The following is a 15018-nucleotide window of genomic DNA, read 5'->3' on the forward strand; positions in this document are numbered from 1 at the left end:
AAAAAACTGTAGGCAAAATGAAATAACCTTTTATTAATATCCATTCCAATGTAACCATCTTTTTAAAGGTTGACAGTTATTCTTGTGTTCCAGCCCTGTCATGTGGAATGGAATATAGAGGAACGATGACACTTTTTTTGCCCTTGTCAGTTACTCTAGTAACTGTTATAGACCATTGTAAAAATGCACACAGACAACAGGTGGCTTATGCATTACAAATGTCATAAAGATAAGTACAGATAAGGGAGGCCATTTGACCCAGTTAGCTCATCCTCCTATAAAACCTACAATTTATGCCCTCGCTCCCTCCCCCTCCACAACCATCACAGCATCTAACTGCCTCTTGATTCACTACAGATTTTGCTTCTAATACATTACCCAGAAAGCCATCATGGGTATTATTTATTCTTTGTGCAAGTACTTCCTGATACTAGTCTTGAACTTGCCTTTTGCCAGTTTACACTTTTATCCCTTTGTCCTGCAGTTATGGTTTGGCTTGAAATAGTGCTCAGTATTAATCTTTTCTATTTCGCTTAGTATCTTTATAAATACATCCTAAATGTCCCCTTTCATTTGCCTTCTGTTGAGTCTGAAGCGCCCCAGTTTGTCCATCCTTCCCTCATAACTCCATCCTCTGAGAATAGGGATCAGCCTCTTCTGCACTGCTTCCAGTTGCTTGCAGGTTCCCTTTGTCTGCTCTGTCCCGAGGTGGTTTGGGAATGCCTTGTGCAAAAGTGTCAAAGGCCCACCCAGTACATGTGCGAGCGAAACACCAATAATGACCTGCATGTACTGAGCACCTTTAAATATAAATATGGCCATAAAATAATTTTTCTATTGGCCTATTTATAAAGTGACAGGTTGATCAGATTGCAGTGGATAGCTTCTAGAGCTGAGCAAGCTGTTTGACATATCTTGCATTATTTTGACTGCAATTGGGAATTGTTGCTCTCCAAAGGCCGCATTTCTGAATTCTTTTTAATTTGTGTGCAAACAGGCTGTCAGGTTGAATGAAGAGTTTGGTTTTAAAAAAGAAGCGTACAGCATATTTTATTAGACGGTAATCTTTCGTTTGAAGAATGATTCTGCTTAACATCTAGTCCTGGTTCTAATACTCCAAGAAAAAAAATGAGGGATTGATCAGTGTAATTGAGAATGAGGATAATCAAATAAAGACTACTTAGGTGTACCTTCTATTCCTGTTAATTGAGTCATTTTTTATTTGTAGGGAGCTCCCAATTAGCCAATAATTTGAATTAAGCAATTTAAATAAAAGAACACAGGAATTGTTTCTGCACAATTTCAATTTGAATTTAAGATAATTCAAATTAAGCCACTTTGAATTAAGCCTGCAGGAAGTCCCTGTTCTTTAGTATATCAAATTTGCAACAGTTGACCTGGCGGCAAACTATTTATTTAGAATGTTTAGTGGGGAAATGTGCCTCTGAGCTGGCAAGTTCTATGTAGTGGAGTTGCTTTTTAAAAGCCTTGCAGTATAGATCTGCTTCTTCCTCTACAGCTTTCCTGATGCAAGGCAAGGCTGTAATGCTGCAACATATTCATTCTTTAGCTTTAATGGTCGGGAATTTCCTCAAACGCCGTAACCGGCAAGTTACGGCAAAATTTGTACTGCTCTTGCTGTCAGCAACTTACACCAAAATTTCTTAAGAATCTTATTAGAGTACGTCGGAACATAAAACCAGCAGGAGTCAGTGTAAACCATCAGGGCCCGAGGAAAGCGGGGAAGTTGTGCAAAAAGTTCCTTTTTTTATGTCTGAAAATGAAAGTTTGAAGCCATCAAACCATAATTTATGCACATTAGGCAAAGCACGTTTAAGAAAAAGCAATCATGGAAGATTTTGATTGTTAATGTAATTCATTCTGATAATTGCCGGAAGTTTTCAACGGAAGTTTCACTGAATTGGTGTAAAAGATGGAGAAAATACGGACATAGCATATGAACAGGCAGAAGTGACTTGCACCTGAATTTCCTCAATCTTTCATTTGTGCTGAAAATCAGCATTACGCTGCACTTACACTGTTGTTTTCGGCACAAGTTTTCAGGAAATTCTGGGCCACCATTTCCGATAAGTATTTTTCAACTGCTAATGATGTAGCTTCTGTTGGTGTTTGCTAAACCATTTGTTTTGTGTTTTAACCTCTAGTGTTCCTGTTTTTACAGTTGTGATCCTATGTTATTTTTCAACTACGAGGTTGATTCCGGAGATGAAGGGGTTGCCTTATGAAGAAAGGTTGAGCAGGCTGGGCCTATACTCATTGGAGTTTAGAAGAATGAGAGGGGATCTTATTGAAACATAGAAGAATCTGAAGGGGCTTGACAGGGTAGATGCAGAGAGGATGTTTCCCCTCGTGGGGGAATCTAGAACTAGGCATAATTTCAGAATAAGGGGGCACCCTTTTAAATCGGAAATGAGGAGAAATTTCTTCTCTGAGGGTCATGAATCTTTGGAATTCTCTTCCCCAGAGAGCTGTGGAGGCTGGGTCATTGAATATATTTAAGGTGGAGATAGACAGATTTTTGAACTATAGGGGAGTCAAGGGTTATGGGGAGCGGGCAGGAAAGTGGAGTTGAGACCAAGATCAGATCAGCCATGATCTTATTGAATGGCGGAGCAGGCTCGAGGGGCCAAATGGCCTACTCCTGCTCCTACGTCTTATGTTCTTATGTACTGGAAGATATTAGACTGCCTCTAGGTGGTGCTGTTAACTGCAAATATGCTACTGTGAAACATTCCAGAATAATTATAATAGGATAAATCTATGACATTTCCCATGAATTAAATCGTCACCCTTAATTTATGTCCTAACCTGCTGGCGCTGAATTAGCTCTTACATCTAATTATATCTGTAGTTGGGATATTTTGAATCACAAAAGGCGTGAGGTAATCAAGACAAATCCTTCAAACATGTGTTTCAGCCGCTAAAATGTATAGAATTCAATGAAGTAATGTCATTAATGTGACATTTAACATTTAAGCAGAAAAATGCACTCTCTCTGGATGCTAATCAAAATTCATGGCAAGTTGAAACAAAATCTGATTCTCACTTACGGCTTCATGCCAACAAAGTGGGAGCCCTGATTTGTTCTAATTGCAAATTCTCTGTTTTGAGTCAGCTGTGTGTCTGAATAAAGCCACACCAATCCACACGTAGAATTTCTGTTTTGAATGCACATTCACTCTCTGTAGGGATGTGGTCCATTTACCTAAGTTTGGAGAGCCTAGGTTCAGGAATCCCCCTTGCCAGCCCACCGCCACCACCCCCCCCCCACCCCCAAGTGCACGCAGGCATATCCTTGGGGGGAGAAATTTGGTAATGTCTCGTTTGGGGGCGGTAACCGAATTAGTGCCAGCCATTTAGCGCCCGGCGCATGAGTACCACCCCAGCCGCTATATTGGGCTTACCGCCCCGGCAAAGAAGCGGAGCGCTATCTCGGGCGCTCTATACTTCCTCTCAGGGCGGTGTCTGGGGCGCAAAGTGCAGTAGCGCTGCAGCACTACGCAGCTGCTCCACGTAGCGCTGACGTGTTTCATCGCCCCTCCCCTTCCGTTAAAGGGGAGGGACGCTGCACACTCTACAGGCTGTTTGACAGCCTCCACTAGACCACCAGGGCGGCGTGGTGCCGTGGCCGCAGCCCGGTACCAAGACAAGGTGCCGGACGGTGCGATGGCAGCCACGGCCCATGCCAAGGGTTGCCACGAGGGGCCGACCTGGAGGTCGGGCAAAACAATAAAATGGCGGCGAGGGGCGCAGCCGGGCTTCCCCTTTAATTACCGCCTCACGAGCAGAGGTCGGCCCGGTTCGCAACCCACGAGGCTGTCGCTGACATCGCCCATGGCAGCTTCGTGGGACACAGTTGAATTTCTGCCGCGGGGCGGTAAGGGGCCGTGACTGGGCGCTAAGGGGTCGTGTCGCTCGCCGATTATGTCATTGCCGGTGGTGCCGCGCCGCGGGATGCTACTAGCTACCGGCGCCACTAACCTCCCGCTAAATTTCTAGGGAGGCGTTAATGGCGCCGCGCCCGGGCGCGAGGGGATTTGCGCCCCGTTGGTGTCCCCTGGGAGTGCTAACGAAAGGTGACAAGCAACCCAATTTTTCCCCCAATGGAGTTTAACTTGGACAGATGGTAAACTTCCTGCTGCTTATCCAGATAGCACTACCCCCACCCCCCTTCCCCCACCCATTAAGACATTGGCTTGCAGGGTTTTCTGGGGTGGGAAGAATCCCAGCCCCGGTGACGGGTGTGCTTTCCAGGTTCCATTAGTGAGCCAGACAGGATGGTTAATCAGCAGTGCTGTCCTGGAGTACTGTAAATGGGCCCGAGTTGACTATTTCTCCTTGATACTCTGGCTTTGTCACTGTTCCCAGTTTAGTTTGGTGATTTCTCATTGCCGCAAATGCTACTGAACTGACAATGCACTAGATGTCACGGTTGGCTTGTTTGAAGTTAGTCTCATCCTGCTCGGTAACTATGGTGAATTCATGACCAAATAAACATTAAAAGATGGTCTTTTAAGCTGTTTCTTATTCAATAGCCTTGTCCTAATCTAATAAATCCTTCTACTTCTTTGTTCCATCCAATCTCATGTAATCTCTTCTATATCTCTATATAACACCTCCTGTACACTCCATTCTTCTAGCCCTGGCCTTCTGTGTATCCCATCCTCTTTCTGCTCCCCCCCCCCCCCCCCCCCCCAATATTGGGGACAGAGCTTCAGCCACCTTGGTCTCTCTCTCAACTTCCCTAAACCTTCTGCCTGTGTCTGTCTTGATCTGTCTTTTTCTCAATCTCATTCTCTTTTTTTGTTTAAACTTCTTATAAGTTGAACAGATGTTTTTTTTTCTTTGTCATCCCTCCTAATCTTTTCCTTCCTGGCTCAACATCCATTTTTATTGCCCCTATTTGTGAAATGCTTTGCTAATTTTCGTATATATTAACAGTGAATCGGTCATTATCACTGAGGTAGCAATATTACTTATTTTGGCTCCTTCACTGCTCTTCACTATTTTAATGTGGGCTTTTAATCTAAAAAGAAATTGCAGAAAGGACTAATAAAAATAGAACTTTTTTAACTTGTGGATGTGAATAACTCAGGCCTGGGGCTCAACCCAATTCTAGTTAGACAATAAGAACTGATTATAAATACCAATATTACTGTGTAGTAGCATACACCTGAAACAATTGCTACTTCCAGTAATTTATAGTGTAGAACTCTACTACAACACTTCGATCTAATTAGTGTCACTAAATTGAAATGCAACTGAGAAGTACTGTTTGTGTATAATGTGTATTTTTTTCTCATGCTCTCCTGAAAGCTTGCTGTGAGGTATTGTCCCATTGGCAATGGGCACACTTGGTACTTTGTTCAAGTGGCTGCTTTAATGATGAGTGTCAGCAGGCTATGCTACCAGGCTGGGGAGGGGCATGGAGATGGATCACTGCACAACCTGATCGTGTCTTAAGCTACAATCCTCACACACAAATGTATCGGGGGGAGTGACAGGACAGCAATCAGGAGTGGGAATCCTGTGTGTTTTTCTCCATTCATCAGCTGTGTATCAGCTGTGGCTCAGTTGGTAGCACTCTCGCCTCTGAGTCAGAAGGTTGTGGGTTCAAGTCCCACTCCAGGGACTTGAGCACATAAAGCTAGGCCGACACTCCAGGGCAGTGCTGAGGGAGTACTGCACTGTTGGAGGTGCTGTCTTTTAGATGAGACGTTAAACCCGTCTGCTCTCTCAGGTGGACATAAAAGATCTCTTGGCACTATTTTGAAGAAGAGCAGGGGAGTTATCCCCGGTGTCCTGGCCAATATTTATCCCTCAATCAACATAACAAAAACAGATTACCTCGTCATTATCACATTGCTGTTTGTGGGAGCTTGCTGTGCACAAATTAGCTGCTGCGTTTCCCACATTACAACAGTGACTACACTTCAAAAGTACTTCATTGGCTGTAAAGCGCTTTGAGATGTCTGGTGGTCGTGAAAGGCGCTATATAAATGCAAGTCTTTCTTTCTTTATTCCTTAATCCAGTGCTGAAGCCATTGGATAAACTTGCTAAGCACTTCATACTAATGCAACCTCATCCCTTCATCCCACCGCTGGCGACAGTGCCTTCAGCCGCCCAGGCCCCATACTCTGGAATTTCTCTCTGAACCTTCCACCCTTCCTTTAAGACCCACCTCTTTAACCAAGCTTTAGGTCATCGCTTCTAATATTTCCTCCTTTGGCTTGGCATGCATCTTTGATTATGCCTCTGTGGAGCGTGTTGGAATGTTTTTATATGGTACAGTTGATACAGATGCCGCAACAAATAAAAAAAAATATATATCCTTCAGATAACCTCAAGTCCTATATATGGGACACTGCCCTGAGCCTGTTTTAATCCCATCACTGTAAAGCTCACATGGCAGGCAATGTGCAGTTAGATACTTTTTTTTTCCAACACCATGTCTGACTCTTTGCCTTAACATAGACATCTGCTCCAGGTCTGGGATTGGGCCAGTTCACTGCAAGTGATTTGAATCATCTGTCTTTTCATTCTGTGCAGTATTTAAATTCTGTCGAGTAATTCAAATCTCTAAGCACAGAACGGAATAACTGCACGCTATCTCAAATTTTTTTAATGCTACAGAAAAATCAAAAATGGACCTCTCTCAGAAAAGTGTTCTTTTTTCACCTTTTATGCGCCAAAGGAATGTTCCTGGATGTTTCAGGGCTCTGATTTAATTAACACACTTTAAACTTTGTGTATCATGTCTGCCTGATTTTTCTTTTGGCCTGAGATCAGTCTATTTTTCAGTTAGATTAGCTCTGCGGACAGGCCTACTTGGTAATTTCCATGTTGAAAACGTTAACTGTCATTCAGCGAGTGTGTGCACTGTGACTCCATGACATTACAGCACATTAGATTAATATCTGACACAGGGAAAACAAACTGAGCAGCATATGTATTTTTGTAAGGATCATTCATCAGACCTTCCAGGGTGTTGATGATCTTTGTGCTGTCAGTGAGGAGAAAGATGAGAGGCCACGAAGAGTCCCAACACACGACTGTGGACATGTGGTTTTTGATATTCCATTTTCCCAAGATTTTAAAATATAGTTGCACTTTGTATTGCTTTGTAGAATTAAGTCAACTTTGCATGCAAGCTATAAAATGTTTAGTCTGCAATGAGGTGGGTATCTGGACTTGATCAAAACATAACCCAGTACCATTGGATCCAAAAATTAAAACATTATAGTTCATTGCATGGCCATTTTGAGGAAAAAAAAGAAAATGGGAACTTGCAATGAGCCACATATAAAGGCACAATTTAACACACAATCCCCGATTTATTTTGAAATTTGTAGCTACTGGTTTAATGAATCTCCTGGGATCTTCCTGGGCAAAAAGATGTGGAAAAGAGGGAAGAATGGTGTACAAGGAGAGAAGAGAAAGGTTTTGAGTTTTTTGATTATTACTGTTATTTAATGATTGGTTTGCCTTTGGTTCAGATGTTTGGTATATAATGAAAATATAATTTAAAAAGCTTTTGCAACAATAACAGATCTGATGTTCTGAAACCTATTTTAAAAAATACTGCACAGACTGTATCACTGCATGTTCACGTGTGTCAATCACATTTGCCGGCCTCTATTTGTATCTTCATATGCTCACCATGATGTCTTGTATGAAATGGTATCTTTCAGCTGGGGTGGATCCCCTCAACAGTAGATTGCCATTTACCAAAAGTTCAGTGAACTGCAGCTCATCACAGCACAGTACATTTAGCTCTCAAATTGATAGCCAAGTAGTTTAATCGACTGTTGAAGTTATCCTTGTTACACTGAGTGACAATGCACACAAAAAAACGATACCAATAGACATCTGGTGGGGTGAGCGTAACGTTATCATGAAAAGCTTTGTTTGCATGGAGGCACCTACTAGTATGGAGGCACCTACTAGTATGGAGGCACCTACTAGTATTACTTCAGTCAATTTACTTATCTACTCAGCCAACCAGGTTTAACTTTGTCTATCTATTCTCCTGTCAACTAATTTTTAATCACACTATAATCATAGTGTCCTGTAATTTTGCAATAATGCAGAACATGTGAAGTTGGGGAATCTGAATGGCTAATTCATCCCCAGAATAGGCAACGATTGCATAAGCAATGCTTAAGACTATAGATTCAGTTACTAGACGAGCAATAGATATAGATAGATATCTATAAAGTCTTTTTTCATCAAGACTTTGTGCTTCATGGGAACTGTAACAACCTCCTACTATTTTATTCAGAGGATCAGAGAACTTCATCTAAGAAGCAGCAAAGTGTACAAAGTCAAATGTACAGCAAACAATTGCAGTTCTCAATTTAGGTCATAAAAGTTTGTTGTTGCTGTGTTCTTCCAGATGTACATGAATTGTTGTGGCAACCAGTTCAGCCTCTTTTCTCTGCACTGTATACCCCAGTGTCAATGTAGAAAATGATCACCTAGTTTTTGAATAATCCAGCCCGTGCTGTTACACTGGAAAATCAGACCAGGGAATGGTTACTTTCTGTCATCATCATGTAACAGAGACAAAAATCTAATGTGCTGCAGATAAAGTCTGTTCTTTTATCTTTAATACTCCAGTCAACATGTGTTGTACGCCCTCTTTAATTTTTTTTTGCAGATTGATTTAATTTTTCAGGATAATTTAATATGTCAAAATTAGCCAATTGATGCATGACTGTGGGAGCTAGGTTAACTTGAGCTGGTCAGAATTATCAACCCAGGGAATAGACAGGTCTAATTAAATAACTTGCAGCTGAATAAATCTGTTTTGTAAACCTTTTCTTGTGAATTAGCCACTGCCATCGTGTTTAGAATTGTTCTGCCATTGCTAAGTACAAAAAAGCAGCCAGTGAATTGGGAGAAATAGTTTGCTGCTTGTACTGTATTCATTCTTCTTCTGGCTTGATCTGTCCAAGCATTTCGATGAGAAATGCTTAGTTCGCTGACATGCTTAATGAGTTCACTTGGAGTATTGACCTTTACTAGAACCATAGGAGGATGAAGTAGGCCCCTTAATTGCTGCACTTCCTGCCTGCCCTGCATTAGCCATTCTTGGTCTACAGTTACTCCAAGCAAAGCTTACCTCTGAGGGCAGAAACTAAAGTACACGTGAGCTTAGTCTGTTTTGTTTCAAGTAAATATATGTAATTGAGTTATACCAAGTGTACATAGAGTTGATTGTGCAGTGGTTGGTCGGTGGTCCATAACAAAGATTCTGACTATTCAGAATCCATTTCTAAACACACAATCCCAAAACAATGACAGACCACATATATCATTGATTTTTTTTTTCTCTTCTGGCATCCATTTATAAAACACAATTGTAAAGTTGCCTGATGTTTTTTAATATAATCTTTCTCTAGCATGATGTCAAGATGATTACATAAGGTAATTAGTGATAATAGGTACATAATGCCAAAGGTGCAAAGTTACAGAGATTTTCTGGTTATGTTCTGATACAAAACAAATGCACATTTTAATTGCAAGTGAGATGAAATAGATCAAAGTACAGACAGATTCGATATTGTTTGTGTGATTTTATATATTCCTAAATTCTGAATGTTTTATCCTGTTTGAAATGCAAGTCATGATACATGCCACAAAAATTCAAGTTGTATATTGCAATTTATTTGAATAGGTCTTCATTATCAATATTGTTGCTTTCCATGAATGGAGGGAAAATAGATTGGTTATTTAAATGTGCATTGGCACTGCAGTGGTAGCATCTGGCTTCACTTCGCACCAACACTAATGTTTTGTAGTGTAAATCAGCGCTGCGGCTTTTCCTGACTGGAGCAACGCAGTGTGAGATTCCCTCCTGAAGCTGGGCCCTGACTCAGTATTTACACTCCAACTTCAGCATCAGTGAAAAGCAAAATGGCTTCACACTTACATTACTGTTGCAGTGTAAGGTCATGAGCAGCAATTTAGCCTCTTTTAAGGCACCCACATGTCTTTGCCCAGCCCTGCCCAGCCTTGCCCTGCATTCTTGGTTTCCTTTTTACTCTTAAAACAAAGACCTTCCTTGACAAGAAACAGTTGTAAAATGTTAATTGTCTGTCACGCAATCATTGAACTGAGTTCCACTTCTATTCAGAGCTTAGATGCTGTTCTAACCAATAAAATGTATGTCCGTAGCTTTTTCAAATTAGTTTTGCTGTAGTTTCACTGGCACAACAGACCCTTTGCTCCTGAATTAACAAGGGATTTCCTGTACCTCTGTACCAGTTTTCTAAATGGATTCAGAACTAAATAATATCATTACCCTTGAAGCACTCAGAGTAATGTTGAGTCATAGTGCCATTCAGCGCAGGAAATTATTTTAGAAATTATAAATATATTAAGGGAAAAATTGGGTTTTGTAGTACACGTTTATTGGGCACTACGGGGCCCCTTAAGGTTCCAAATGGCGTCCACGGTGCATGCACGCACTTCTGACGCATAGTGCGCCGGACACCATCTTGGTAAAGGGGTTAGCACGTGCACTCCTAACGTCCGTCGGAAGTAGGCAGAGCAGGCAGATCATTACGTCAGTCAGTGTGCAATGCTGATTTGACTCCAGCGCTGCCATTTTGGAGCTCCTGCTCCAGCCTACATCCTCTCTTAACCTCGCACAGCTGAATATGCATTAAGCACCATGTAGGACCCCCCACCATTGCTATTTAAAGGAATAAACTACTTACAAATTAGTTGCTGGTTTATTCCCTTTGGCTGTTGCTGCAATTCTATGACTTTTGGGTACTTTCTATAGTTGGTTAAAGTTTCAGTAGTCTGCAGGGAGTGGTCTGGCAGGTGCTGACGTACTTTTTTGGTGACTTAAAGGCTTGTGCACAGACCAGTTACTCCCGGACATGGGTGGACCAGTAGGCCTTCCTCCTGGCATTGAGCATGGCTGGGAGAATGAGCAGAGGCCATGCAGAGCAGGACAAGCTGCTAGAAGAGGGAGGAGGGCGAGAAGGGCTCTCAGCAGGAGGTCATATCTGCAGACGGTCTTTAGGGAGCAGATCTGTTGGAGAGCAGATTGCTGGAGTGCTTTGACACCCTGGAACCCACTTTGCACACTGGTATCCAGAGCCATGATGCCAGCAGTCTGAGCTTCAATGACAGCAAGCTGAGATTGCATGTTAGCAGCCTGAGCATCCACTGCAGCACTCAGACGTTGGATGGATGCTGCTTGTGCTGCAATAGAAGCTGAGACATCAGCCATCAGATGCTGCATCATGGTTGGCTCCACCAGTGTGTTGATGGAGTTGGCCACCCGTTTCATGTTGGAAAGGATGGGCTCCAAGCTCTGCGCAAAGCCCTGTGCCATGTTGGTACTGGACTCCTCCATGCTCCTTGACATTGAGGGCAGGCTTTCCAGCAGGGTTCCCAGTACACCAAGCATCTGAGTGTGTACACCCATCAGCCATCTTCTGTAGCCTGGCCCATCAAAGTCATCATCTGATTCCTCTACAGCAGAACTAGTGTGCAACTTCACCCTCCGGCGAGCTGGCGCCTGTGCTATCCTTTCCCGCTGCTCTGGCTGCAGCGCACTTGTGCCTGGTTTCTCACCACGTGCAGATCCCGCCTCTAAGCTATCCTCCAAATTATGCACAGTGTCAGTATCTGAGCTGGTGGCTGCAGCTGTGAAATCAAGTGATGGTGTGTCTTCATCTTCACTTTCTTCTTGCTCTTCCTCCACTGCCTGGGCAGGTTGCAGTTCTTGGGTATCCAAAAGGAAAAAGGGACAAGGGTAGGGTTGTGGTGAGGGGAGAGGAGAAAGTAAGAAGGGCCTGCTTACACCCTCAGCAGCTTCTCAGTCAGAAGAAATTGTGGGATGAGGGAGAAGTGGGATGAGAGATGGAGGATTAGGTATGTGGATACCCTCATCGTCAATGGCTTCAGCCCTGCCGGTGGCCACAGCCTCAGCACTGGCCCTTTCCATAATGGCCAACACCATCTCCTCCATAGGGGTTAGAACATGCAGGTGTGCCTCTCCCCCTGCTGCCTCTGGTTATGAGCCAGCTTCTCCTGCAAGAGAGAGGGAAGTGTGTCAGTGAGTGTTGTGTAACATAGAAGAAACATAGAAGATAGGAGCAGGAGTAGGCCATTCGACCCCTCGAGCCTGCTCCGCCATTTAATGAGATCATAGCTGATCATCCAAATTCAGAATCCTGTCCCTGCTTTCTCCCCATATCCCTTGATCCCTTTAGCCTTAAGAAATATATCTAACTCCTTCTTGAATATATTTAATGAATTGGCCTCAACTTCCTTCTGTAGTAGAGAATTCCACAGGTTCACCACTCTCTGGGTGAAGAAATTCCTCCTCATCTCAGTCCTAAATGGCTTACCCCTTATCCTTAGCCTGTGACCCCTGGTTCTGGACTCTCCCGCCATTGGGAACATCCTTCCTGCATCTAGTCTGTCTAGTCCTGTTAGAATTTTATAAGTTTCAATGAGATTCCCTCTCATTCTTCTAAACTCTAGCGAATATAAGCCTAATCGACCCAATCTCTCTTCATACGTCATTCCTGCCATCCCAGGTATCAGTCTGGGGAATCTTCACTGCACTCCTTCCATGTCAAGTACATCCTTCCTCAGATAAGGTGACCAAAACTGCACACAATACTCAAGAAGGTGTGGTCTCACCAAGGCCCTGTACAACTGCAGCAAGACATCCTTGCTCCTGTACTCGAATCCTCTTGCTATGAAGGCCAACATACCATTTGTCTTCTTAACCGGCTGCAGCACCTGCATGCTTACCTTCAGCGACTGGTGCACAAGGACACCCAGGTCTCGTTGCATTTCCCCTTTTCCCAATCTATTGCCATTCAGATAATCTGCCTTCCTGTTTTTGCCACCAAAGTGGATAACCTCGCATTTATCCACATTATACTGCATCTGCCCAATCACCCAACCTGTCCAAATCATACTGGAGTTTCTCTGCATCCTCCTCACAGTACACACGCCCACCCAGCTTTGTGTCGTCTGCAAACCTGGAGATATTACATCTAGTTCCCTCGTCTAGATCATTAATATATATTGTGAATAGCTGGGGTCCTAGCACCGATCCCTGTGGTACCCCACTAGTCACTGCCTGCCACTCGGAAAAAGACCCGTTTATTCCAACTCTTTGCTTCCTGTCTGCCAACCAGTTCTCTATCCAAGTCAGTACCTTACCTCCAATCCCATGTGCTTTAACTTTGCACGCTAATCTCTTATGCAGGACGTTATCGAAAGCCTTCTGAAAGTCCAAATACACCACATCCACTGGTTCTCCCTTATCTATTCTACCAGTCAGATCCTCAAAAAATTCCAGTAGATTAGTCAAGCATGATTTACCTTTTGTAAATCCATGTTGACTTTGTCCGATCCTGTCGCTGTTTTCCAAGTGCTCTGCTATTACATCTTTTATAATGGACTCTAGCATTTTCCCCACTACCGATGTCAGGCTTACCGGTCTATAATTCCCCGTTTTCTCTCTACCACCTTTTTTAAATAGTGGGGTAACATTAGCTATCCTCCAATCCATGGGAACTGTTCCAGAGTCTATAGAATTTTGGAAGATGACCAGCAATACTTCTACTATTTCTAGGGCCACTTCCTTAAGTACCCGAGGACGTAGATTATCAGGCCCTGGGGATTTATCGGCCTTCAATGCGGTCAATTTCCCTAACGCCATTTCCCTACAAATACTGATTTCATTCAATTTCTCCCTCCCTTTAGACCCTATGTTCCCCGACATCTCTGGGAGGTTATTTGTGTCCTCCTTTGTGAAGATAGAACCAAAGTATGTATTTAATTGGTCTGCCAATTCTTTGTTCCCCATTATAAATTCCCCTGATTCTGACTGCAAGGAACCTACGCTTGACTTAATCTGTGTGGGCGATGTGGTTGTCATGCAATGTGTGCAAACTGGGAGATGTGGGTTTGAAGCTTGCAACAGTGCTAAGTGTGTGAGGGTGAGGTGAAGCATATGAATGTTAGGTATGAGTCCTGATTGTTGGTAGGTGAGTGATGGGGGTGTGCTGAGTTGAGCAGTGGCTGAGGCTAGTGGTGCAGTTGGTAGGATATGGCATTTGAAGATGCATTTGCTGACCTTGAACACTCGTGTGTGATTATTAAACTTCCTCCTGCACTGTATCCATGTTTTGCAAGGATTACATAGGACATACGGCACAGAAACAGGCCATTCAGCCCAACCAGTCCATGCTGGCGTTTATGCTCCACTCGAGCCTCTTCCCGTCTTTCCTCATCTAAATCTATCAGCATAACCCTCTATTCCCTTCTCCCTCATATGCTTGTCTAGCCTCCCCTTAAATGCACCTATAATATTCACTTCAACCACGCCCTGTGGTAGTGAGTTCCACATTCTCACCACTCTTTGGGTAAAGAAGTGTCTTCTGAATTCCCTATTGGATACCTTGGTGACCATCTTATATTGATGGCCTCCAGTTATGCTCTTCCCCACAAGTGGAAACATACTCTCTGTATCCACTCTTCTCAAAACCTTTCATAATTTTAAAGACCTCTATTAGGTCACCCCTCAGCCTGTTCTTGGAGCTATACTCCTGGCATTGACCACCTCTGCTATCTCTTGCCACTGCCTTCTGAGCATGTGTCTGGAGGGCTTCCTGGCCCACCTGAGAATACAGGACAGTGTCCAAAAACCTTGGTGCCCACGCTCTCCCATGGTCAGCCATTGTTGATTGTTGCACTGCACACTATTCCCAATGATCTCGGCACCTCTAGCATCCACAATGCACCTTTCCTTTAAGAGGTGCAGGCTACCTTTAAGAGGTGCAGGCTAGCTTTAAGTCGTGCTAGGAAGTAACCACATTGGGCCCCCTGCTGATATGTGCAACCAATGAACAGCGCGGGTAGCGCTGGCTGCACACAGAAATCATTATAATGAGCAGGCAGCACGAAGTTGGCGTGCTGCCTGTATTCCACTGAACAGGCGCAAGTTCATC

At 43.5% G+C, this 15018-nt stretch overlaps 1 protein-coding gene across 4 annotated transcripts in view; it reads left to right on the forward strand.

The window, feature by feature from the left end:
- lhpp (phospholysine phosphohistidine inorganic pyrophosphate phosphatase) overlaps positions 1-15018 on the forward strand; it is a 195936-nt gene that overhangs the window by 127936 nt on the left and 52982 nt on the right. For 2 of the 4 annotated variants that reach the window (XM_085994626.1, XM_085994624.1), the window contains one exon: positions 7375-7462. The exons of the other annotated variants lie outside the window; for them this stretch is intronic. In XM_085994626.1, coding sequence (XP_085850752.1) covers positions 7375-7462 — 88 coding nt within the window. The remainder of the gene's footprint in view (positions 1-7374; positions 7463-15018) is intronic. 4 annotated transcript variants of the gene reach the window in all.

The sequence above is a fragment of the Somniosus microcephalus genome, chromosome 8 (genome assembly GCF_052327205.1).
Source record: "Somniosus microcephalus isolate GS21.2 chromosome 8, FLI_Smic_1.0, whole genome shotgun sequence".
Classification (NCBI taxonomy): Eukaryota; Metazoa; Chordata; class Chondrichthyes; order Squaliformes; family Somniosidae; genus Somniosus; species Somniosus microcephalus.